We start from the raw sequence: 26,897 nt of genomic DNA, 5'->3' as shown, positions 1-26,897 counted from the left end.
ACGTGACAACCGGAAGACTCTGAAGGGAGCATAGGAGGCAGAAGAAACGGCATGAGCTTAGAGGCAAGAAGGAGCTTTGTGTTTGAGGGACACTTCACAAGACAGCAAAAGTAAGAGACAGGAGAGGTAAGCTGTAGGGAAACAATGCCTCACATTAGCATGATATGCTCAGCTGTGTGGTTTTATTCTGTAGGTTAAAGAGGAGATGGAATAGTCTTAGCCTACGCTGTGGCCTGGTCATAGTTACACTTGGGTATACTACTGTTGACTGTGTGAAGAATAAATTGGGGCAAAAAAATAAAAGCAGCCTTAAGACCTATCAATAAGGAAACTGTTCCATTAGTTCGCTAATAGATGCTGAGGGCCAGACAAATGCTCTGTTGATAGGGTGGAAAGGTGAGATTAGATTTAGATATATATAGGTGGCAAAATTCACAAGACTAGCTGTTGATCTGATGCAGAAGGTAAATAAGTAGGGATATAACAGGGTCCTGCTATTGCTTCCGAATGGACAGTCACTAACTGAGACAGAATATAGAACAAAAGATGGGTTTCAAGGGGGAAAACTAAATTTGTTGAGGGGCACCTGGTTAAGCATCTGCCTTCCAAACAAATCATGCATGATACCAGGGTCCTGGGATTAAGCCTTATGTCTGCTCCCTGCTCAGCAGGGACTTTGCTTCTCCCTCTCCCTCTGCCCTCCCCCCTGCTTGTACGCTTGCACTCTCTCTCTCTCTCTCAAATAAATAAATAAAATCTTTAAAAAAAAAGAAAACTAGACTTGTTGAGTGTGAATATTCAAGTAAATCCAGAAAGCACGTATAAAACTGAAGACTAAGAGACAGGGCTGAGCTGGCAGAAGGCACTTGAAGTAATGAGCACTGGGTGTTGTATGCAACTGATGAATCACTAAATTCTGCCTCTGAAACTAATAATACAGTGTATGTTAATAAAAACAATAATTAAAAAAAAAAAGCTTTACTGCCTGGTAGTAAATGAATGAATTACCTAGTTTTTGCCTTACTTGCCTTCCCTATTCCTCGACAATGTCATCACTCCCTCCTTAGAACTCCTCGCTCCCTGGTTCCTGTAACTCTGTTATAAACAGAGTTCAGACTTCAGTTAGCATCCCCCATGCCCTGCCCTGTTGGCCTCTGCCCTGCTCCATTTCTCCAGAGAACTAGAACTCCTGGGCAGGCCGGTGACAATGGCAATGACAGAAGGAGTTATCATTGATGTTAATGAGTAAATTCACGTGATGGAATGTATATTACAAGCTTTTATGTAGTCAATCCTTAATCATTTAGAACAAAGAAAGAGAAACTTTATTCCTGTTAAAGGCCATTGACATAGATAAGAGACAACGGAGAGCCCTGGGAGTTAAATTTAACACAATTAACCTTTATTGCCACCTCAAAAAAAGAGAACAAACGTTTAATTCATTTGCTTAAAATTTAAAGACAACAGAGTTAACTCTCTAGGCAATAAATACCACATGCACACGCACATGCACACACATTACTCATGCCAAAATGAAAAAAATCAACAGTGAGACTAGTTGTTACTAAAAAATCAAGCAAAAAGATTCTAAAGAGATACATAGAATATTGGCATTTCCTCTAATCTGTGGTCAAGATTTAACCAATTTATTGCCGTTTTGGGTTCATTACAGAAACAGCAAACTACCTCGGTATGGAAAGGATGAATATCTCTAGGATTCTGTTAAAAACTAATTTTCACATAAATTTGGAAGAATGGGTAACTGCAAAAGATTTTCTGTTTACATCACTGTTAATTTAAAAAAGAAAATAGTTTCCTTTCTATAAAGTGGGTTATCATTTCTCATTTTATACAAAAATGTCAGCCTTGTGGTCTTCTTTACAGTACTATAGCTGCTAACAATTGACATTTTGCCAGGCCCCATAACCATACTTCACACACATTGCTTTTTAATCTATAACAATGAAGAGGAATTACCACAAGGTCAATAAATGACAAAAATAAGATGCTGGCCAAATAATCCTGCAAGGCAGATGTTTTCTCTTAAATAGGAGAGAAACGGAGATGGAGAACCTTCTCCTGTCTGGGATGCAAATTAAAATCTGCCTGATTCTAAAGCCCTAGCGCTTTCTACCTCACCAGACATTTCACTTCTAACTTCTCTTCCTCTCAACAACTAGAGGCTCTTAGTGGAATTTTGGAGCTGACCTTCAAAGTTAAATAATACCAGCTAGCAGGCAATAAGTGTGAGTTTACATTATTCATATCTTTGCTTCTCTTGTGTCCTATCATTTCTCAGCACCTGGGGAACAGTTCATTATCTCTGAAGTCTAGTGGAGGGTCTCTTAAACTTTTCTGCCACAGTAACCTCTAACAACAGAATACAGAGAACATGACTTATTATCTTTGCAATGTAGATGAATTTTGCATTTGATTCCATAACATATTCATGTCTCTGTCTTAAAAATCTTTCTAATTAATTGTCATTCTAGAAAAATGTAGCACATGCATGCTATAGTAGATCCTAACTCACAGCCTCACGTATCTGTACTAATTTTTGGAAGCAAATGTTCACATGGTGATTTTTTACATATGACTAGAGGCTAGTTCTGTGGAAGGTCAGCCGCATAATCATACCGAAGGAATCCCAAGTCCCCATAGCAAGCTAAGAATGGCCTGACTTCCCAGGGTTCCCTGGTCAACAATTGGATCTTGAAGTGCTTCTAAATCAGAAAGGGCATTCTACTAATGCAGCAATTTGGACTCACTTTTGGAATGAAATCAGCCTTTAGGGAACTGATGGAGGATTATTTCTCTAGAGTGTAATAAAACATTTTATAGAGAATTTATGCTCTAATCTCTCTAGAAATTTAGGGGATAAATGTATAAAAAAAAAAACAAGCAAATAAGAGATGAAGCAACTTCATTTATACTCTAGAGAAAAAATCCTCTATCAGTTCCCTAAAGGCTGACTCCATTCCAGAAGTGAGGCCAAATTGCTGCATTAGTAAAATGCCTTCTCTGATTTAGAACCACTTCATATACTAAGGACTGAGCCAGGAAACGAATAACATTAAAACATATAATAATCAGTTAACAACTATTTAAGAACTAATGGAAAGAATAGATAGCTGATATTGACCTGCTTTTTACATTTACATTTTTACTTTTTATGTCATTCAATTTTCTCAAATGATACTTTATAATTTACTTGAGCATTAGACAGTTACTTTCATCACTGCATCTTACAGATCATTTTCAAAAGGACCACGATACGGTCAGATCCAGCAAAAGGTTAACCCTGGGTTTTCTCTTCCAGCTCAATTCTCTCTCTTCTAATTTTTTTTTAAATTAATTTTATTTTTATGAAAGCATTACAGCAGTTCTTTGTCCTCTCCTTTGCATCCTATAATCCCTCTTCTAGAGGTAGTTGCTTTCAACTTTTTAAGCTATTATTTCTTGTATTTTCTTCTATATTTCTAGAGAATACACATGTATTTCTACTTCTTGTTTTATCAATTGCAGACATTGCCTTTTTACAGTTAACTTTGAACAACATGGTTAAACTGCAAAGGTCCACTTATCTGTGGGTGTTTGTTAATACAGTTCAGTACTGTAAGTGTATTTTTTCTTTATAATTTTCTTAGTAACATTTTATTTTCTCTTATTCTATTGTAAGAATTCAGTATATAACATATACAGCATAACATATGTTGACCAATTGTTGTATTATTGGCAAGGCTTCAGGTCAACAGCAGGCTATAAGTAGTTAAGTTTTGGGGGAGTCAAAAGTTATATGTGGATTTTTGACTGTGCTGGGGTCAGTGCCCCTAATCTCTGTGTTGTTCAAGGGTCAAGTGTATCTCATATTATGGCAGTTGAAAAACCATTATCATTTCTCATCATCCCATCATCACTTTCTTGCTTTTTCCTCATCTTCCCAGTATACTCACATCCAAAGTTCTTGTTAAATCAGTAGTTAATGCTGATATTAATAATGTTTATTTGTATACTGTGTTGTTTACTCATAAAAGATTTTTTTCTGAAATTGCTTCATGTTTATTTGCTTGGTTTTCTATGCATTTATCCTTAATTTATTCCAAATGCTCAAACAGCTCTGTCAAATGTCCAGCAATTATATTTCCAAATGCTAAAGCACATCAGATAAATTTTATCTTATTTTGATTCTGGAGGAACTCACTCCTGCACCCTGTGTGGCAGGCTCCAGTCTGGACAGATTGCTCTCTCAGTGTGATATGCATATGGATTCCATAGATCTTCATTTGCTAGTCCTCTGAACTGGGCTCTGGTTTCCCAAATTCCATACCTTCTGTCTGTTGGTTTATTCGCACATTCTCTAGTAGAAACCTGAGAGTCACCTGTGTGTCACTCACTTTGCCTCTTCCCTTGAAATATAAATATGAAACAGAAGACCAAATCCAGTAAGTTTTGCCTCCAAAAAACATTTCTAACCCATGTCCTTTGTTCCATCCTCAGCGTTACTATCAGAGGCCAGGTCATCATCACCTCCCACAGGTTTCTGTAAGTTTTGCCTAACTGCTCTCTTTGCCTCTGGGCCTATTCTTTTATTTCTATTCTTTGTGCAGCAAGAACTTTCCAAACTATATTTCTGATCTTGCTATTGCCAGATAGACCCTTAAATGAATTTCCACATATTTCAGGATAAAATTCAAACTGCCTATCTTAGTGTGGAAAGCCTTCATAACTCTCTAGCCTTGCCTCTCATTGTCTCTCTTACACTATGTTTAAGTTATACTTAACTTCTTTCATCCTTAAATATGCCTCATTTGTACCATCTCTGGAAACATAGATCTCTCCGCTTCTGGTGAACTCTTACTGTCCTTAAGTCTTAGTTGCAATGGCATTCCTCAGGAAAGATGCTCCAATAAATGTTTCCAAAACACCCATTGCTTCTCTACCCATCATAATAAACAGCATACTTGATACAATTACTTGTTCAATGTCTGCCTTTCATGCTACAGAGTACATACATCTGTTCAACAGCTGTTTTCCCAGTGACTAGGAAAGTATCAGGCACAAAGTAAATAATTATTTTTTCATGAAAAAATTAATAAATATCTATAATAGGTTGCAAACTCCAATTTTCTGCAGGAGCTAGGTAGATAATTTCAGTGCTAGGGGGCAGCTTGGGTGGAATCTGTGGCAAACTAGATCTGCTTCAACAAAAGAGCCCAACAATCCTCAGTTCTACCTAATCATTACCAATTAGGAATATGGACTCTACCAGATCTTCCTCTTCTTTTTTTTTTTTTTAAAGACAAGCCAGGAATCTGGACTTTTTGATAAAATCTGGCATTTTATAAGTTGACCACTAGTGCATTAAGAAAAAAAAAAAAGAATAGGCAGGCCAAGCAAAACATGGCTGCTTGTTTCAGATCTCTGGGTAGAGAATAGATATGTATTTCCAGTCCTGATCTGGTGAGGCTCTTTCAGATCTATCACTATCTTCTGGTATCTTTTTGAGAATCTTAGTTGATATCACATAGTATGCATCTAAAACACATTTTGTCATGTTTTTCCACACAATAACCTCTTCCAATATATTTTTTAATAGTGTTACTTTCCCAGGTCTCCAGGATGAAAATCTTATCAACTTTAATCCTTCCTTGTTCATCCATGAATCTAGTAAAATGCCAAATTCTGAAAGGTCTTCCTTCGGATTAGTGAATTGAAAAGGATTTGGAGTGATATAGGCCAAATTTGAATTTTTTAGTTGTATAACCTTTGGTAAATTCTTCAACTTCATTGTGCTTCTGTGCCCTTACAGTTAAAATGAAGAAAACAAAACCTGTTTGTCAGGGGTGTTCTGAGGACAAAAGAGCTATTATTGCATATAAAGGGCCAGGCACACAGTAGGTGCTCAATAAATATCCATTGCACTTTCTGCCTTCTCTTTACTTGCTCTGTCACTTCTTTTCTTCTTTACTGTTTCTACAGCTAGCACACTGGTCCAGGAACATAAGCTAATGTAATTTTAACTTGCATCTTGCATCTGTTTTTTACTCCCCACCATGTCAAGAAATAATTTTATAAAATATAGCTACTTTATATATTTAAGGCCCTCAATTCCCTTTGTAAATTATATTCCTCTGTAATCCTAAACTTCATGCATCCCATTCTTCCACCCTTTCAGCTCACTTAAAGATTGCTACTTCCCATGCTATCAGTTCAATTGTTCAAGCATTTCTTTAACACATTGAGACCTCTATAATTTGAATCAAATTTCAATATCATTCTTGTCCCTCAAGTCCTACAAACCATCATCTGTATCTATATTTTCTTCTTTCTCTCTCATTAAAACGGAGGAAATATGCCTATTCCTCTCAAAGGCAACTCTTTCATGCATTCTGTAAATCCTATGTCCTTTTGCTTTCAGGACTTGGGATTATTTTCTTCTAATTTATTCTCATTAGTGTACAAATGTGCTTTAATGTCACTGACCTTGAAAACAAACACACAAATAAAGAAAATACTTAACCTCAAACATCTCTTTAGCTTGTTTCATTTCTCTGCTCTCCCTCACACTATAACCTTTAAGAAAGATGTGTAACTCCACCATTTTCTTTTCAATCCACTTCATTGGGTTTTTGCCCTACTATTATTAGGGTCACTAATTACCTCCACACTAGCAAATACATCGGTCCCTCCTCTGTCATTTTAGTCAGTCTCTTAGTTTACCACTCCCTCTTCTTAAAACACCTTCTGTTCTCTTCTGGCTTCCAAGACAACACATGGTTTCCTCCTATACCCACAGCAGCCCTTTCTCTCCGTGTTCTTTTCCTTTAGCAATAGCAACTCTTTCTAAATCTCTATGCAGGTCCTTCTCTCCAACATCTCAAATCCATGCCATTAGCAAATCCTATTAATTTTACTGACAAAGTTTTGTCTAAAATGCTTCTTTTTCTTCACTACTCTCAACCTAGTTGAAGCCACCAACTGCTCACCTGAATAACTACCATACGCTCTAATCTCACCTTCACTCTCCACTAGCCACAATGTATTCCCACACTGCAGCCAGAGTGGTATTTTACAAATATAAGTTATTCCACATCATCCTTTTCCTTAAAATACTTCAGTGGCCCCTGATCTCACTTAGTATGAAATCTTAAGTTCTTCCCTGTCTTAGGAATTTGCATGATTTAGCCCAACTACCTCCTGCATCTGCATCTTGTACTGTTTTTCCTCTCATTCATTACACCCCTACCTTCTTTCTGCTCCTTCAACATGGCACTCTCCTTCCTGCCCTAGAGTATTCCTTCTGCTGGGACTGTTCTTTCTCAAATCTGCATGGTTGACTACTCTCTGTCATCTAAAACTCAACATAATTGCCCTCCTTTATTCTCATCATGGCATTTGCTGTTATCTTACATTTTCTTTTAAAAATTACTTCCATTCTTTTTTTGCAGCAATGTAGGTTTTGTGAAAATAGAAACTTGTAGGTCTTGCTCAATAATATATCTCTGGTACCTAGAACAGTTGTCTGCACATAAATGGTACTCAAGAAATGTTTGCTGGATGAATGAACAAATCAATGAACATATTTTACCTAATATTTGTTTTTTTTATACCATTTCAAAAAATTGACAGTAAAAATCAACAAATGGGTTGCTTAATCAAATTTCAACAAGATTTGATATTGGGTAAAGGATAGCAATAAGTGATAGGATAAAAAAAAGTGATATGACGAGTAAGACTTTAGTTGGAAAATTGTAACGAACTATAGAAATGATCCCTAAAAGTATAGTCTTCAGTTGGAAGATTGTAAAACAGTCCAAAAAATGACTGGGGTACTCTGGATGTCCTAATTTCTCACTGACACATAAATAAGAGATGTTGATACTATAAACCTTTGAAACAGTAGAACATTTTAAACAAAAATAGAAATCAGAGTAAGATAAAAATGATCTAAAATTTTCCACATATAAACTATGTTTTTTACAAATTTGTCCTTCATCTCACTTTCTTTTGAGCCCCTATGGAGTCTACCTACATTACTTATTTATTGAAAAAAACCCTGTGCATTTGAATGCCAAAATAATTGCAACAAAAGAACACTTTTGGAGAAAGATGCTTCAGGCAAGAGAGTAAACAGAGTCAAATTCTGATTATGTATGCATCACTCATATGAGTTTCATTCTGGAGATGGTTTTGTATACTCAGATAAATTCTATACCTTTGGCACCAGAGGAGAGAGTGATGCACCATGAATATCTTTGAGGGAGTGACAGAGTTGAAAAGGTCTTTTTTTTCCCCCTTATTTAAGCCCAGGATCTTAGGAGAGCCCTCCATAGATTATGTGTGCAGCTCCTTACGTAAAATGCCAAGGTTATGGATAATTCTGAGTTTCTGAAAGACAAATACTTAAGGAATTGTTCGTTAATGTGCAATTTTAAAAAAATGAGGCAACTTTATCAAACAAGTAGCAGTTGTCATGTTCTCCATTTGTGAATTTAGGCCATGTTTAATTTAGAGCAAGGCTTTTCATATTTCTCAATCATGACAATTGTTTAATCAGCAACTATAGTGATACAAGTAGTGCCTTTCACTCTGAAAGATTCCTTTTGAGTTGAAGAAAAAAAGAATCAATTATCATTCAAGTTTTAATAAACTAAAATCAGAATTATGAACTAACATCTCAAAATTTGTCACCCTAAAATATTTTTTCTGTGGCTCCTTTGATCTCATTAGATTTCTCACAAAACTAGCAAAGTGACTTTGATTTCAAATAATGTTATTTAAAGGCCTGAGAGAAACAGGCCCTCAGACTCCTAAATCAGAGGTAGCAAATATCAGTGAATAAAAAGAAAAAAAGAATCAATTAAATTGAAGAGATATGATATGTATAACATTGGAGGACACTTTTTTGCTTGTCAAGCATCCATTCCTCTCTTTCCATTAGAACCCTGATCTTCCTTTTAAGGGCATCTCTCATTGTATATTAATTGGGAAGGCATCTGGAATTTGAATCTTGAACAAACACCAATATTATGTGGGGGTGTTTGGAGATCTCATTCCTCACAAGAGCAGCAATGTGTGACCCATACTGCTACTGTGCTAAGGATTCTGTGCAGCAATCCAGAGCTCCCTTGTTTCTTGTCCTTTTTCCATGTACAGTTCTCCAGGATCTTATTAAATTAACGAGCCCCTGATATATTTCTGATAAATGTTCATCTTTACCAAAATAAGCCATTTCTCTTAAGTCAAGAGTTATTTTTCATTCTACTGTTTTCCTAGAGTTTTCAGATACTTTATATTATTTAATCCTCACCACAATCTTCAGAAGTGAACAGGAACAAATTTGTTAGTATCTACTGCAAATGAAGAAGCTAAAGTTCAAAGGGGTTAAACAGTATGTCTGAAGTTTCATGGTTAACTCTTGTCAGAACTTGTGTTAATAACTAGGCCCTCTTTCTCCAGACTCTTTATAGTGTATTATAGTACTTATATGATAATAACCAGTGATTACAGTCACTACTGGTGGAGATACACATCTTTCTTAAAGGTTATACTGTGAGGGAGAGCAGAGAAAGGATGCTTCCTTCTATTGCTTATCATTTTTATCTATTTAAATGGAATCTCAGGACGCCTGGGTGGCTCAGTCAGTTTAGCATCTGCCTGGGGCTCAGGTCATGATCCCAGGGTCCTGGGATCAAGCCCCACAGAGGGCTCCCTGGTCAGGGGGGAGCCTGCTTCTCCCTCTCCCTCTGCCTACAGCTCCCCTTGCTTATGCTGGTGCACTCTCTCTCTTTCTCTCTGTGTGTCAAATAATAAATAAAGTTTTAATAAAATAAAATAAGACAAAATAAAAGGAAACTCAAATGAGTGAATCACAAAACATTAAGTCTGAAAGAGACTTTAAAGGACTTATTCCTTTACACGTAAAGTATTCCATACATGTAAAAGTATGCTCCATGACATCCTTCCTTTGTTACCTTTGACTGTTTTAGAGTCAGAGAACACATTCCTTAACTTGAGAAAATATCATGTGGCAGATGTAATCTATATGGACAAAGTACTCAGAGTTTGAGAGTAAAAAAACAATGCGGAATGCATGGTATTAGGTCATGGATTGCAGAGCAGGTGCAAAAATTTCCCCACCTCACTTGAACCCCCAGGATCGCATCAAAAATTAAACAAACAAACCACCATTAAATGAGAGAGTTTTATTTTCTCTGTCCTATGCTGATGTGCTCTAACTTTTCCTGTCCTTCCTTACTTCTGGTCACTGTCAAATGTCTTACTCTTTGTAAAATAACAGATACCATATTGGAGGAAGCTACCTCTGGTGTTTTATAACAATGATAAAGTATTCAGGCAGTTATCTTAATAGTGGTTAACACAATTGAATTGTATGAGAAATCCAGAGATACGCATAAGTTTTAAATTTTGTTGGGAGGAAGAAGTGGTGGTGGTGGTAGGTGTTATTTCATATAAGACAATGGGAAAAACTTCTCTGGTAAGGTGATGTTTGAGCAGAGGACTGAAGGAAATGAAGAAGGCACAGGCCATGTGGAATGGTGGCAGAAGGAAAAGCAGGGGCCAAGTCTCTGAGCAGAGAGCTTGCTTGGCTTTTCTGTGTAGGCTCAGGACAAACAGCTACAATAGAGTTGTCAGAGCCCATTTGCCGATCATTAACTTTGAGCTCTATTTTACCTGCTGGCTGCTGGCACAATTCAGGGGCATTTTTGTTGCTCATTTATTTTCTGAAGAGTCAATGAAGTTTTCTGCTATCCATGGCTCAGTGACTGGAGCCATGCCATGACAAAATTTTCATCAGTCTAAAATATCCCCCATTCGGGGCACCTGGGTGGCTCAGTCATTAAGCGTCTGCCTTCGGCTCAGGTCATGATCCCAAGGTCCTGGGATCGAGCCCCACATCGGTCTCCCTGCTCTGTGGGAAACCTGCTTCTCATTCTCCCTCTGCTGTTCCCCCTGCTTGTGCACTCTTGCTATCTCTGTCAAATGAATAAATAAAATCTTTAAATAAAATAAAATGAAATAAAATAAAATATCCCCCCTTTGATAAATTCTTGACTGCTTCATATTGGGTAACCAATGCTTCAGCTACACAGTCCTGTATGAGTGGAAACCATGGTGCAGTGGGCACCAAGCAATGGTTTTTAATGTAGCCCTTGCCTGGCCCCTGGCTCCCCAGCATCTGTCTGTTTCCCTGGAAAACAACTGTAGATATGGGGGGCATTTTTTTCTGGCATCCCACAGCTTATTGACAATATTCTATATTGGATGTATATTGTTAAGAGTATACTTTCATTTTTTCTATATATCTTTATGAACTTGAATTTAAACAACTGCTTAATTAAAAACAAAATACTGAAAGAAGTTGGATACCGGAGCTCACCTTCATGTGTACTATGGATTATAAAGCTTCAAAACGATGCATTTGTATTGAGAAAATAATTACACACATGCATTACAGAAAAATAATGTTTTTCACAATTTGGCTGCCTTTCAAAAAGTGTTATATCCTATTTTTTAAAAGTGGCATGTGGTATATCCATACAAAGTTATACTACTTGGCAATAAAAAGGGATGGAGTACTGATACATACTACAAGGTTGGTAAAACTGGAAAACCTGATGCTCAGTGAATAAAGCCAGTCACAAAATGCCCTATGTTGTATGATCCCACTTATATGAAATGTCCAAAATAGGCAAATCCATAGAGCAAGATTTCAGAGCAAGAAGCAGAGAACACGGAGTGACTGCTAATAAGTATAGTGTATTTTGGGGGGGCGGGGGGAAGGTGATTAAAATTTTCTATGATTAGACAGTGGTGATGGCATTACAATTCTGTAAATATAATAAAACCACTAAACTGTACATATTTTGTAAGGGTGAATTTGATAGGTATGTAAATTATATCTCAACAAAACTCAATAAAAACTCTTTAAAAAAGAGTACAGGTTTACTGCCTATCTTTTCTTGTGAAGGAATACCATTTATTCTGGCATGAATGTTTTCCACATTTGGCTATGAAAATATTCTTTTACAGTAAAATAATAAAAGTCTTGCATGAGACTTTTAAAATGTTTATTTAGCAAAAGAGAGGGAATGTCAGTTCCCACACTTTGCTGGATTTTGAAATCCAGAAGTGTGGGATCTACTGATCTGGGTCAGGATGAGGCAAGAGAGGCCAAGATTATCAATATGCCTCCAGAAAATTAACAAGTTTTAAGAATGTATAGTTTAATATTCAAATGAATATTTGTTTCTTTGGTCTTCTTCCTAATTATTTAAAAATAGTTGTATGACTTCCCTATATCTCACCCATTTTGTGTCCCTCTGAGGGTGTTTTTATGGCATTTCAATAGGACACTAGAACCTCTCCTTTCTAATATATAAAACTCATGTTTTACAAATAAAATGCTCATGACCTTAAATTTTTAAAAGGCTTGGAAGATTGGAAATTTCTAGAATTAGCTTTGATAGTACCACACAGTTGAGGCTATATCTTTTTCTTCTATTCATTATGAGCCAATAGGTTTTTGTAAGCTATAAATATCCAAGTCAAAATCAATTGAGATGCCATATTTCTCTTACCCATGCAGTTTTTACCAACATGAGCATAATAAAATTTCCCAATTTTATCCCTGTACACACAGTTGCCATGATACTGGGGGAAACACAGGTAATTTCTAGACAAGTTCCTATGATGGGTTAGTACTAGCATTTTGCTTTTTATAGTTTAATTATTTGTTTCTCAGCGATTTTCTATTTCCTTTCTTTCTCAGGGACATTATCTTGTCTCCTGGTTTTAATTCTCACCTCTAAGTGGATAACTCTTACATTCATCTCCAACTCTGACTTCTCTCCTGAGTTCCATTACATTTTGTTTATTCCTCTGTTGAATACTTCCACATGGACAGATATTTTTATTTGATATATCAATGTCTAAAACCAAGCTAATAATTAGAATATGCCCAGAGGAATGTAACTAAGATGGCGAAGCATTTAGAAAGCATGTCTTTGAAAAATGGTCAAAAAATTTTGGAAACTTGTCTTGGAAAAACAGAAGTTTAAGGCAAAGTATATGAATTCCTTTAAAATATTCTAAGGATCAGGGCAGTAATGCCAGAAGCATAGTTCCTTGTCCAGAGAGGGCATGCCTTAATATTCTTTCTATCACCCCAAGTGCCTAGCCCAGTTTTAGATGATGAGATAGATGGATGGGTATGGGCAAACATCATTAACATATTGCAGAACATTCTAATAACCTGAACTTTCCAATAATACAGTGGTCTGCCTCTTAATTTAGTGCTTTCTTCCACTAATAGAAATGTTCATGAAGAGATTGGATGACTGTTGAAAGAGAAATAATAAGTGGACATTTCTGCATTGGGTGGACAGTTAGTTAACACCGGGTTCCTAAAGGGCAGTGCTTCCTGGCAACACTCATAGGACACCAAGCAAAACTTCTGTTCCATTACACACTGGGCTTTTGATTTGTTGTTACTGTAGCATAACATATTCTATCCTAATGAACACACAGTCTTTGGTAATAGTTTTGGGTAGGAATCTAACATCCCACGTGGCCTAAAAGAAGTTAATGAACTTTCTTGGCCTAGATTTGCTTATTAGTAATAATTGAGGGCTAAATTAAATAATCTCCAAGGCTGCATCTATTCAAATATAATACAACATTGTGATTCTGTGAGTCAGGGAAATTTTCTGCGTAAACAGTGGTGTTACCACAAATGTGTTGGTGCAGTTGGTAGAGTCAAAAACCTAGACCCATTATAGGCAGGGAATTGATTTCCTAGAAGCTGTCCTTGGAAATTTTAGAGATAAAGTCATGCCACACAATTTTTTGTTAGAGAGTCAATGCCCAGAACTATCTTGAGATGTTACAAAATCTTACTTTTGTTTTACTCAAGGTAATTAACATGGGAATTATCCTTCATCTGTGATAGGAGAATGATGAATATTGATTATTGGATATTTCTCTATTCCATGTATCCCATATGCATATCTCACCCAATACTCATTTATCTATTTATCTACCTATCATCTATAATCTATCTAATCATTAGCAACCTCTATTATCTTCCCGTTTTTGCTAATGAAGAAACTGAGACTCCCGGAAAATAAAATAGCTTCCCAACCAAAGAGCAGTGCTAAAATCTAATCCTAGGTTTGTCTGCGTCCAACGGTCAGGTTCTTAAGCTCTAAAATATTTCAAGGGTAGATTGTAAAGTTTAATACAGAGAAAATTTTCTAAGTCTGGTGCTTCAGATTTCGTTCTATCTTCTTTTACATGTGGTTAAATTGATCTTCCCTGTCAAATTCACTCTTTATGTCTTTCAATTTTGGTCACATATTAACTTTTCCAAATTATTTCTATTCTCTTTTTTAAGGTTCCTCTTCAGTTTCAAGAAGTTTCTCAACAGTTTTTCTCTTTATTGCTTTTTTTTTTACTTTTGTCTTCCCACACTACTTCATATATAATATGCCCCTGTTATGGTCTATTACTCTGTCTATAATTTTAAGTTTCTGGTTCAAAGTAACAAGCAAAACAGTACTAAATTATAAGCTGTGTGGGTTTTCTGTTACTGTGTGAAAGGCATGTCATTTTGTATTTTTACCTTTTACTACAGCAAACTAAGTAACGCAGATTGAACCATTTCTCATAAAAAAACTTCCTGTTCTTTCATATCTATTTTTGCATCTCTTCTGACATAGTCTTGATATACCTTTTTCTAATGTCATTAACCTTGACTCTGTTCTATACCTGTTGTATTACATTTTACAGTAGCAATTCTGGACCAGCTAGAATATTCTCTCTATAAAATATCAGAAAGAAAAAAAGTAAAAAAATAATTTACAAAAAATAATTCTTTCTATAATGTAATATCAAAAAAAAAAACAAACAAATAGCTATCTCATTTACTTAACATATTTGAAATCACCATGGTAACAATGCCAGGGAAACACAAAGAAAACAATAAAATAAAATGGTAACCAAAAAAGGTTTTATTTAATTTAAATTTGAAGATTAAACTCCCTAAAGTAGACTTTGTCTACTTTTCCTCATGAAACAATGACTGTATAACATTTTGTTTGTAGTGTACACTGTGGTAATCTCCCCCACAGTCCTTGCACTCCTTTCTTTTGTGTTGTGGCCAACAATCACAAATCCACAGAGATGGTCCATCATTGTTTAATTCAATCAAAGTAATCTTATTTTTCTTGCCAAAGTGGATTCTGTAGCAAAGGGATTGGATCAGCAATAAACATGTAACACAATTAAGGCCAATGAGACCTAAGAATAAGTTAGGACTTTCAAGTCCTTCTCAGAAAAACAGAGTTTTTAACTTCCTGTTTTTCTAATATGCACAAATATATCCATGTACTATAATGATCATGTCTCAACGTCAGACAATTTAGATCATATCTCGATATCAAATACATTAGAAGAAAGTAACACAGGGCTATTTTATGAAAGCAACACCTTGATTTTGGGAATTCAAAGAAACCTTGAGAGATTACGTGAAAGATCTTTGAAATATATAAAGCATGCCATAATAAAAGATAACAATTTCTCCTCAATTCAATATGCTGGGAAATTATACTGAGTCTTTGGTTCACTTGTATTATTTTTATGTATCATTAATCCAAGCTTAGTAGGCTCCTGGTGACTTACATGATATATAAGACTCTCTGATGACACTATCTGCCTAATTCATCGAGTCAAACAATGCTGCGTGACTCTCAAGGCCTTTCATAATCTGGGTCCTCCATGCTCTCCCTACTCTACTTACATACTGTTGGCACTCCCTCAGGTGTACCTGCAGTTTCAGACTCTTCACAGCTCTGCTGTCCCTCTCTTCATCCTCTCCGTATGTACCATCTTAATCTTTGCATCTTTACCTTTTGGTCAAGCCCTTCTGCACCCCCTGCAAGAATGAAATTCTTCCCTACAATGGTATTTGGCTCTTTGGCTCTGATTACACATTATCATGCTTTTGCCTCTAATGCTTCAGTTTTCTCTGTGATTAGGTGTTTAGATCGTTGAGAGTAAGGATTGAGATTGATTTCTCTTGTGCCCACCTAAAGCCTCAAACACCGTGTAGTAATAGAGATATTAAATAAATACTTGATTGATAAACCATGTTTTTTACTCTTTGTCTTACAGAATCTGCTGCATGGATCTAGAAAAAGACTAAATAACTAGATTGGCTTAGGGCTCTCAAGATTCAACAAATAAAAATACAGGATGTCAAGTTAAATAACTATTTTTTTAGTGTAAATATATAGAATGCAATATTTGGGGCATAATTATACCAAAAGTTTTCTGGTTTTTAAAAAAGTTTAAAATTCAAATTTCAATGGATGTCCTTTATTTATCTGGCAATCTTAGATGGAGCTGCTCTAAAAAAATACTTATTTTTCTAAATTAGAGCTAAATGTCACATTTATGAGTCGTTTAAACCTTATACCATTTTGCCAATCAAGTCCTGTAGTACATGAAGTTCTCTGCCTTGTTCCACCTGGCAGTGACAAGAAAGAGTTTAAATATCCATTATGTGAAAGTCACCATGTGTACAGGGAGGCAAAGATGAATAAGATGCCATCTCTGCCCTCAAGAAAGTCTTTGGGAGAAACTGTCCATTTCATGCCAACCTCTACTTGATACGCATCTGCATGGCAATCCATACAGTTAGAGCTTTTTTTTCGGCCTGACCCAGACCTTCTGGCCCCAAATCCAAGACAACAGTATATACTCTGGTTGTCAAAAATGAAGTACATTGGTTTTGAAGTACACATTAAATCGTTCCTGCCTCTGAAGTATTATAATAATACCATAATTTATAATCCTAAGTGAAACAATTATTCATGATTTGGTTTGATCGGCATATTATTCTCAGATTTTGATAGTGAAGTGAGTTTTTATTATGGAAGTTTCTTTCCCTGATTTCTGGGTATTTAATATGCATTTTTTTAGCATAAGCAATGGACATGTATTGCAAGACATTTTTTCCCTCTGAGCCATTGTGTAAATCCTTCACAGGTAAATGCTATGCTGACTACTTAATGTGAGTCACTTATTTAGATGATCATTAATATACAGGGGTTTAGATTTTGAATCTTTCTGTTGTATGGCCTTGGTCTGTGTTAGCTAATCTTTTACCATTCATTCTTTTCTGCAGTGGAAAACAGGAGACAGAAGGTATTTTCTTTGCAAGCACAATGTCATAATGGCAGTGTGTGTGTGCAAAGTTTGATATTAGTTAAATTTTTAGCTCTACTATGCTTATACTTATATGCCATATATTCAATGATGTCTGTAATAATCAAAGATGCCAAATTCCAGAAATAACAGCATGTTTTTCATACTAGTATTAATTTTGTGTGGTGTGTGTGTGTGTGTGTGTGTGTGTGTGTGTGTGTAAAAGTATTTCTTAGACTTAGAACATATAATTCAAGGTTTTAAAACAATGTTTCCTTAACGTACAATAAAAATTTCGCTTCTAGAATACAGTGTCATATCTTCCCTTTCTTTTCCAAACATGATCTCAACCCACCGATATTGACCTCAATCTGTATTTTCACGGAGGCCATTTTAAATTAAAATAAGGCATAATTCAGGGGCGCCTGGTTGACCCAGTGGTTAAGTGTCTGCCTTCGGCTCAGGTCATGATCCCAGGGTCCTGGGATAGAGCCCTGTGTTGGACTCTGAACTCAGCGGGGAGCCTGCTTCTCCCTCTCCCTCATCCTCTCCCCCTGCTCGTGCTCTCTCTCGCTCTCAAATAAACGAAAAATAAAATCTTTAAAAATAAATAAGGGGCGCCTGGGTGGTTCAGTCGTTAAGCGTCTGCCTTTGGCTCAGGTCATGATCCCAGGGTCCTGGGATGCAGCCCCGCATCGGGCTCCCTGCTCTGCAGGAAGCCTGCTTCTCCCTCTCCCACTCCCCCTGCTTGTGTTCCCTCTCTCACTGTGTCTCTCTCTGTCAAATAAATAAATAAATAAGAAAAAAAAAAACAACTCATTTTTAAAAAAATAAATAAATAAAATGAGGAATAATTCATAAAATGATGATTTCCATGGAGTTCAATTGTTCATACTCATCACATGAATTTACAAATGAAGTGGTATTAAGAGGTACCAACAAGCATATTGGAAAAAGTTACAGTGGTTTGAAAAACTGGCCAGTTATCCAGTGAGAAAGCTATAATCAACATTATCCTTATACCAAGTCTTTGGATATCACAAAATACTCATTTACGGTGTACATCTCAGGTTGTCAAAGATTACCTTGGGTAGCTCTTCGATTTGATTGGCATCTAGATAAAGCTCCTCTAATGTCCGCTCGAAGTTAAAGACCTCCTTCGGCACCTGCTGAAGACTGCAGTGGGAGTAGTCTAAAACTGAGATGATTTCTTCTTCACCTCGGAAACATCGGCACGGCACCAGTCGGCCGATGATTTTCCGCTTGGTGGTCATCTCCAGGCACTGCACTACAGAAACAGACAGAAAATAACTCTGCTTAATTGACTGAATTTGGAGGGCACTCCTGCAAGAGTAGAGCCATAGAAATTTAACTTCAGTATATATTTTATAATTATGTAATACTTTTAAAGTTTATAGAGGACATGCATGTGCATTATATCGTTTAACACTTGAACAGCCCTGCAAGGTATGTGAAATCGGTTTTATTCCCATTTAACAGATAAAGAAATGGAATTCAGAGAGGTTAGGAGGTATCCCATCATCAGGCAGCTTGGGAATGGCAGAATCTCGTGAGAACACAATCATGACTCAGTGCAATGCAGCTACCATGCTTACATTCTCACTCGACACACAAATCTATAAATTTTTTTTTAATTTTACACAAGTTACACTGCAGAACAGAAATATCTGGAATTGGTTAGAAAAAAATACATCTTTTTTTTCCATTTCTGTAAAAATATTCAAATTTCATAAGGTTTATGATGACCTCTTTTTGATCCACAAATTCATTCCATTAATGGACATATGTTTATTGAATAACCACTATGTTCCAGGCACTGATATAGTTACTGGGATAGAGTGATGAAATGAACAAAGTCCCTGTTTTCACGAAGCTTCTATCCCATTGGAGCTACAGATTAAAGATGGATTGGTTATTTGCTTCAGAATAAGAACCTATCTTTATGAATCTTATGATTTTAATGGGAGAAAGCAACTTATAATCATGGTAGAAATTCCTGTAACAGCTTTCTCTAGGTTAAACTTACCAATTGCCATGAAATCTTGCACAGGCTTGTACCATGTCACTTACAACACTTTATTAAATCCACTGATTTTCATGTTATTCTTCTAGACTATAAGTCTCTTGAGAGTAGGAACTGTGGTTTATTCATTTTGCATTTGTCTTGCTTGACATACAGTAAATATTTAATAACAAATGTAGAATGAACAAATGAATTTGTATGGAACCACAAAAGACCCCAAATAGCCAAAGCAATCTTGAAATAGAAAAGAAAATCTGGAGGCATCACAATTCCAGACTTCAAGCTATATTACAAAGCTGTAGTGATCAAGACAGTATGGTACTGGCACAAAAACAGACACACAGATCAATGGGACAGAATGGAAAACCCAGAAATGGACTTACACTCTATGGTCAACTAATCTTCAACAAAGCAGGAAAGAATATCCAATGGAAAAAAGATGGTCCCTTCAACAAATGGTATTGGGAAAACTGGATGGCTTCATGTGAAAGAATGAAATTGGATCACTTGCTTAAACCATACACAAAAATATATTCAAGATGGATGAAAGACCTAAGTGTGGAAACCATTAAAATCCCAGAGGAGAACACAGGCAATAACCTCTTTGATGTTGGTGGCAGAAACTTCTTACCAGACACATCTCCAGAGGCAAGGGAAACAAAAGCAAAAATAAACTATTGGGACTTCATTAAAATAAAATGTTTCTGCACAGCAAAGGAAACAATCAACAAAACAAAAAGGTAGCCTACAGAATGGAAGAATATTTGCAAATGACATGTATGAAAAAGGGCTAGTATCCAAAATCTATAAAGAATTTATAAAACTCAACACCCAAAAAACAAACAATACAGTTAAAAAATGGGCAGAAGACATGAATAGACATTTTTCCAAAGAAGATATACAGATGGCTAATAGACACATGAAAAGATGATCAACATTACTCATCATCAGGGAAATAAAAATCAAAACTACAATGAGATATCACCTCACACCAGTCAGAATGCCTAAAATTAACAACACAGAAAACAACAGGTGTTGAAGAAGATGAGGAGAAAAGGGAACCCTCTTGCACTGTTAGTGGGAATGCAAACTGGTGCAGCCACTCTGGAAAACAGTATGGAGATTCCTCAAAAAAGTTAGAAATAGAACTACCCGACAACCTAGCAATTATACTACTATGTATTTACCCAAAGGATACAAAAATACTAATTTGAAGGGATAAATGCACCCCGATGTTTATAGCAGCATCATCAGCAATAGCCAAATTATGGAAAGCCCAAATGACCATTGACTTATGAATGGATAAAGAAAATATGGTGTGTATATATACAAGGGAATATTACTCAGCCATCAAAAAGAACGAAATCTTGCCATTTGCAATGACATGGATGGAGCTACAGACTATTGTGTTAAGTGAAATAAATCAGTCAGAGAAAGACAAATACCACATGACTTCACTCATATGTGGAATTTAAGAAACAAAACAAATGAACGTAGGGGGGAAAAGAGAGAGGCAAACCAAGAAACAGACTCTTAACTATAGAGAACAAACTGAGGGTTGCTGGAGGAGAGGTAAATGGGGAGATGGGTTAAATGGGTGATAGGTATTAAGGAGGGCACTGGTTGTGATGAGCACTGGGTGTCATATGTAAGTGATGAATCACTAAATTCTACACCTGAAACTAATATTACACTAACTGGAATGTAAATAAAAACTTGAAACTAAAAAAAAAACCTCAAAATACAAACAAATAAAAAATGAATTCATGAATGAATAAATGAATATATTTAGGGCTCTCCTCTCTCCCTCCCAATCACCATCAGCTATTGACAGTTTGTTGGAAAAACTTCTCATTCTAACTAAAAGGTCACTACTTCTGTGAATGTCTCTCCAAGAAGAATGACTACAGTCTTCCTCTGAGTTCCCAGAGCAATAATCACATTGCTTCCCAATTACATGTTCTATTTTCCCCCTAGGTAAGTTCTTTGAAGAAAATATCTTGTTTTATTCATTTTTGAATTCACAGACACAGTATAGTTTGCCAGCTACTGAGTAGTACTAAATGAGCATTAATTTGAAACGAACTTTTTTGGTTGATTTATTTGACTTACCAAAATAAGTTTATTACTAGAAAGTGGTATTAGTTTTAAAAACAACATAGCATTTGTTTTTTAAATTGCTTAGGTTAAGTCAAATTTGGAGGAAGATGAGTAGGAAATGTTTAAGAGATGTTGGACATTCAGCCCAAGCCTTCCTTAACCTTCTTTTAACTCCCAAAATAAATAAAATGATATTTTGAGGACAGGTTCATGAGTCATCACTTTCAGGTGGTTACTTGCACTTGGTATTCTGTAGAAGGCCAACCAAAAACATTAAAAAGATAAAGATGACCTTTCTTCTTCATTACTTTCTATCTCTTGAACTCCTATACTTCACATTTCTAGGAGCCTGAATCACAAGGTTTTGTAACTCTTATTTTACTTGACCTTACTTGATGAAATCCCTGATTATCGGTTGGTGCCTTCCCAGTCTCTACCGGGGACCTAGCATATATTAGGCAGCCAATAAATGCATCTAGTAAATATCTAACACATATTAGGCACCTAGTAAATGTTTGTGCAAGTTATTACAGTTGTAAAGGTAAGTGATGATGGCTTAGATTATGAGAGTAACAGTGAGGATGAAAAGAAGTGATGGATTGGAAAGATATTTAAGAAGCAGAATCCAATGTGTTGGTGATAGATTAAATGAGAGGTGGGAGGGGACACTTGGGGGGGAGAAAGAGGTGTCTCGAAAGCTTCCCAGGTTTTTAATTTGAGTCACTAGTAGTCACATCAACCACACAGCTGTAAAGTCATGCCCTGTCTGCCTCTGACCCACAGATGGAAGTACAATCTACTGTTCATTCCTGTGTGGCCCTGTGCCTAGCACTCATCCTATTGTGTTGAGCCATGTGACTATTTCTTCATACCTGTCTGTTGCTGCCACTGTAAATTTTTAAATATAAATTAAGAGGAAAAAGAATATCCAGACTTGCACCTAAACCATTTGGCCAGAGGGTCCACTGTTCACTAAGACTTTTGGAACTCTGTTCACTTAAGACTGCTTTCTCTTTCATTGCCCCCAAATGTAGGCTCTTCTGGTCATCTTTTCTGTCCCTTCTCTCATCCCCACAATGTACTGAAGTTTTTCCCTCACCCAATTTCCCTCTTCTGTACTTCCTCTGAACTCAGAACGTGCCTTATACCATGATCAATAATTCCATTAAGCCTTGTCCTCTTCACTGAACACTCCCTCATAGTCTCAACTAAAACTTGATTCACTTGTAGCCTTCAAAATTGGAGCATGCTGACATTCTCACCCCTTAAACACTTCAGGGCTGGAAAGTGGAATTGTTATCCCCCTTGCTTTCTAAAAACTATTACTCTTCTATCCTCCTGTAAAACCCCTCTTCCTTTGATGGTCTCATTATCTAGTAGTAACATCTTCCTCTCTCATGTCATTCATTTACCATCTCTTGAACACTCCTCTGCACCCATTAATAACTTTGGTATCTCATTTCTGGACTGTCTCAATCATAACTCCTTCTAATTCTGACTTAGGCTCCCTACATTAATAACTTTCAATTTTTGAGCTTTTCTTCATCCTAAATTTCTAAATAACTTGATTATAATGCTACTCCTTAATTTTTCAATTACAGGTTTCTAACATGTAATGTGGTGGTTTAACTTCCTGATAACAAATTCCAACACACTTCTAACCAAGCAAAAATATAGAGAGAGCAATTTTGTTTTAAATTAATAGTATTTATTTTATTATAACTATATGCTACTGTAATTCAATCACATTTTATTTCTTGTGCATTTTTTTGTTTCTTTAAGAATTTCCTTATTTTTTTCTTTGCTTTATTTTTCTAGGTACCTTTCATTAATTCAATTCTCTATCTCCTCTTGGTATAGCCAAGTGAGTATAATCTGTCATTTTCTCCCTGGAATAATCCTTCAGGAACACTGTATTTTCTTGTTCCTCTCTGGAATGTCTGTTTTTCTAGATCTGACATATATCTGTTATCCTAAAATTTCCCTTCACTATTATTCTGTGAGTTTTCTATTTCTTTCTTGTGTTACATCTTCTATTTTCTAAATCCCATGTCTTTTTCTTTCTGGACTTATTGGAATACAATATCCAAGGTGGAATGTAACATCTAGTAATTTACTGAGAAAGGATCTCTGGTACATGAGTCTCCGAACATGGTTTCATTTCACCCACAAACAAGTGAAAGTTTGACTGGACATATATTTCCAGGTCAGAAATAATTTTCCTTCATAAATTTGGAGACATTTTTAATTTATTATTTTCTAGCTTTTAAAGTTGTTGCCAGGAAATCCAGTTCCATTACTATTCAAAATCCTGTGATTTTCCCTTCCACCAGTACATCTTAGAATTTTTATGTTGTCTTCAGTCTTCTGAAATTTCAGGTAATGTGCTTTGATGTGTTTTTTAATCCATTGTACTGGGTACTTGACAGACTTTTCCACTTTGGAAGCACTTACCTTTTAATTTTGTTAAATTTTCTGTTATTATTTAATTGGTAATTTTCTCCTCTTCATTGTTTTTATTTTCTCTTTTTCTGCAATCTCAATTAGTTGGAGGTAGGACCTATCTCCTACTTTTATCCTGTAATTCAATTATTTTTTCCTTTTGTAATTTCTGTGTCTTTGTCTTGTTATTCTATTTTCTGGGAGATTTTCTCAACTTGATCTTCTAAATCCATCTGCTGTATTATCTTTCATCCAGGGCATATTTTTACTGTCAAAGTTATTTGTTGCTTCCTGAATGCTACTTCTACATGGTATCCTGTTTGTATTTGAGGGTGCCATATCATTTTCATTTCTCTCAGAAGATACTAACTATAGGCTTTTTGTCTTTGTCCCCCTGCTCCTTACATTATTTCTGAGTTTCTTTTGATCTTTATCTTTCATAATAGGGGTTTTCCACAAATATCTGATGATCCCTGACTGTCCTTCAGAATTGAAGAGTGAAGCTCTAAGATGCTAATTGGAAGTTTTATATGCATGATAGGTTTTGTGGCAGGATGATCTGGCAGCAAGCCAAAGAATATCCTGGTTTTCTTCTTGGGGTATAGCTATGTAGCCTTATATAGAGAGTATTTCAGTTAATTTTCCTATTTTTAGTACTAAGTACCTTCAGTTTCTTGCCTGGTACCTGTTGTCTCCCAGATTGTAAGGAGGTCTATGCAGTAAATCAATTTTCATATCCTTTCATGGGTACTTTAGATTGTAGCTAACAGTGTATTTTGTATGTAGATGATATTAACTACATCTTCCTTCTCTTTCATCTCAAAATTAGTTGAATTTTCTTGTTTTCTGATGCCTTCTCTTCTATTTTCTCTGTCCATATGATTATATATATTTTATTTTTATTTATTTATTTTTAAAGACATATATGAGAGAGAGAGGGAGAGAGAGTACACCAGGAAGAACAGAGGAAGAGGAAGAGAAGTAGATTCCACTAAGTTCGGAACCCGACACAGGGCTCGATCTCATGACCCTGAAATCATGACCAGAGCTGAAATCGAGAGCTGGATGCTTTTATCCACTGAGTCACCCAGGTGCCCTGAGTATATGTATTTTAAAGTTCCTTTTAGTCTAGTAGAATAATCTGTGTTGTAAGAACAGATATATAAGGAAGGCGAGAGATTAACTTCCACATTTAAAATAAAGTTCTCTTTTAATCCTTTTCCTACTTTTCCTTTCCTCTTACTTAACCTATTAGGAGCATTGGGCAGAGAACTACGTCTTTCTTTTGGAAACGCTCTCTTTCTTGGGCTCCCCTGACATGATTCTCTTCTGACATTTATTCTTCCACTTTGGTTCTTCCATTTCAGTCTTTTGAGAAGGTGCCATCTTCTCTACCAAACCCTGAGATTTATAATATTAGAGATGCTCCTCTCCCCTCCCCCTGTCCCAGGCTTGCTGCCTTTCTAACTACACACTCTCTTCCTTTACAATCTTCATTCAGCCAACTTCATTTAACTTTGATAATAGGTGGTTGCAAAATTTCTTTTATCTCTACTCAGATTTATTTCTCTCATCATTTCCACTTTATGTTTTTAAGGGCATCTCAAGCATAACATGTTCAAAATTAATGTGATTCTCTTGAAAGGTACAGAGCACGTCGTCATGGTCAAGAGCTTGGACTCTGGCTGTGTGAGTTGGCACATTATTTTATACCTCTGTTTAGTCATCTGCCAAATAACAGAGTACATACAAAGCACTTAGAATTGCGACTTCAGGTTTTAAGCATTCACTAAGGGTTAGCAATTACGGTTCTGCCCAAACCTCCTCCTCTTCCTGTGTTCTCAATCTCAGTGAACAGGAATACCATTCACCCAGTTTCTCAAGATAGAAATCTTGGCATTGTTCTTGACTCCTCTAGTTCCCACACTCCACATCCCTAACAATCACCAAGTATTAACGATGAAATAGCCTGAATATTTCCTCAATCAAGCCTATTTTTCTTCATTTCAAGTGCCCAGCAACCTAGCGCAAACTATTATCTCTTGCATTTATACTTGTCTATTGTTCTTCCACCACAGTACAGCTGGAGTGACCAGCTGTACTGGTCACAGCCACACTGTGACTCCTACCTTTCACACTCACATCCAGCCCCCTTTGCAGCCTGGCCAGGTAGGTACCACTCCTGAGTGCTTTCTGTGCTCTTTGCATTCATGATTTCCTTTGCATTCCTAAGACTAAATTTTCTTTTTCTACTACGGCCCTCAGAAATAGGGCTGCCTCTATATAGGACAATTTCCCTTGCCTTTTAAAAAATTACATTAAGGGAAAATAGCCTCTCCCTACTCAACAAAGCAGGCTGTGATTCTTTTTTTTTTTATATTTTATTTATTCATGAAAGAGAGAGAGAGAGGCAGAAGGAGAAGCAGGCTCCCCGCCTAGCAGGGAGGCAGGCTGTGATTCTTGAGGATATGTTCCAACTATATGCTGCAATTCCCTTTGATTACATTTCAATAACATATTCAATATCAATCTTGTTCACTAGATTAAAAGGTCTGTGAAGACAGGGACCATGTCTAGCCTGTACAACAATGTATATTTCCAGCCACTTGTCTAATATCCGGTTTAGTGTACTCTAAAAATATTAACTCTTAATGAATATAGGAGCTAAACATGATTATAATGACTTCTGTTTGTACAGATTTTTGAAAATTTCAAACTAATTTACAATCTATCACCTTGCTTTTATGACAAGAAATAAGTATTCATATGTTGTTTTCCATATTTTAATAGTAAACTGTTTACTGAGTCTGTGATATATATATATAAGCTCACATACAGAATAATTAGTAGACCTGAAATTGGATCTCATATCTTTTTACTCCAAAGCCATTGATTTTTTTTTTTCACTTTAGCAGACTCTGTATTACATCGACAGCCATGTATGTAGGTTAGCATATGAGAATTTACAAAGACATGAATTTACCAGCAGTTCTATCACACACACACATGCATACACATAGACATGCACACATGCACATACTTGACAGTGATTTACACATAAAATATTTCAGAGGTACAAAAT

At 36.1% G+C, this 26,897-nt stretch overlaps 1 protein-coding gene across 2 annotated transcripts in view; it reads right to left on the bottom strand.

The window, feature by feature from the left end:
• Window positions 1–26,897, bottom strand: part of LRRC7 (leucine rich repeat containing 7) — a 939,042-nt gene that overhangs the window by 310,538 nt on the left and 601,607 nt on the right. For both annotated transcript variants that reach the window (XM_027572982.2, XM_027572991.2), the window contains one exon: window positions 18,315–18,517. In XM_027572982.2, coding sequence (XP_027428783.1) covers window positions 18,315–18,517 — 203 coding nt within the window. The remainder of the gene's footprint in view (window positions 1–18,314; window positions 18,518–26,897) is intronic.

The sequence above is a fragment of the Zalophus californianus genome, chromosome 4 (genome assembly GCF_009762305.2).
Source record: "Zalophus californianus isolate mZalCal1 chromosome 4, mZalCal1.pri.v2, whole genome shotgun sequence".
In the NCBI taxonomy this organism is placed as follows: Eukaryota; Metazoa; Chordata; class Mammalia; order Carnivora; family Otariidae; genus Zalophus; species Zalophus californianus.
This window is presented reverse-complemented; position numbering and strand designations above follow the sequence as displayed.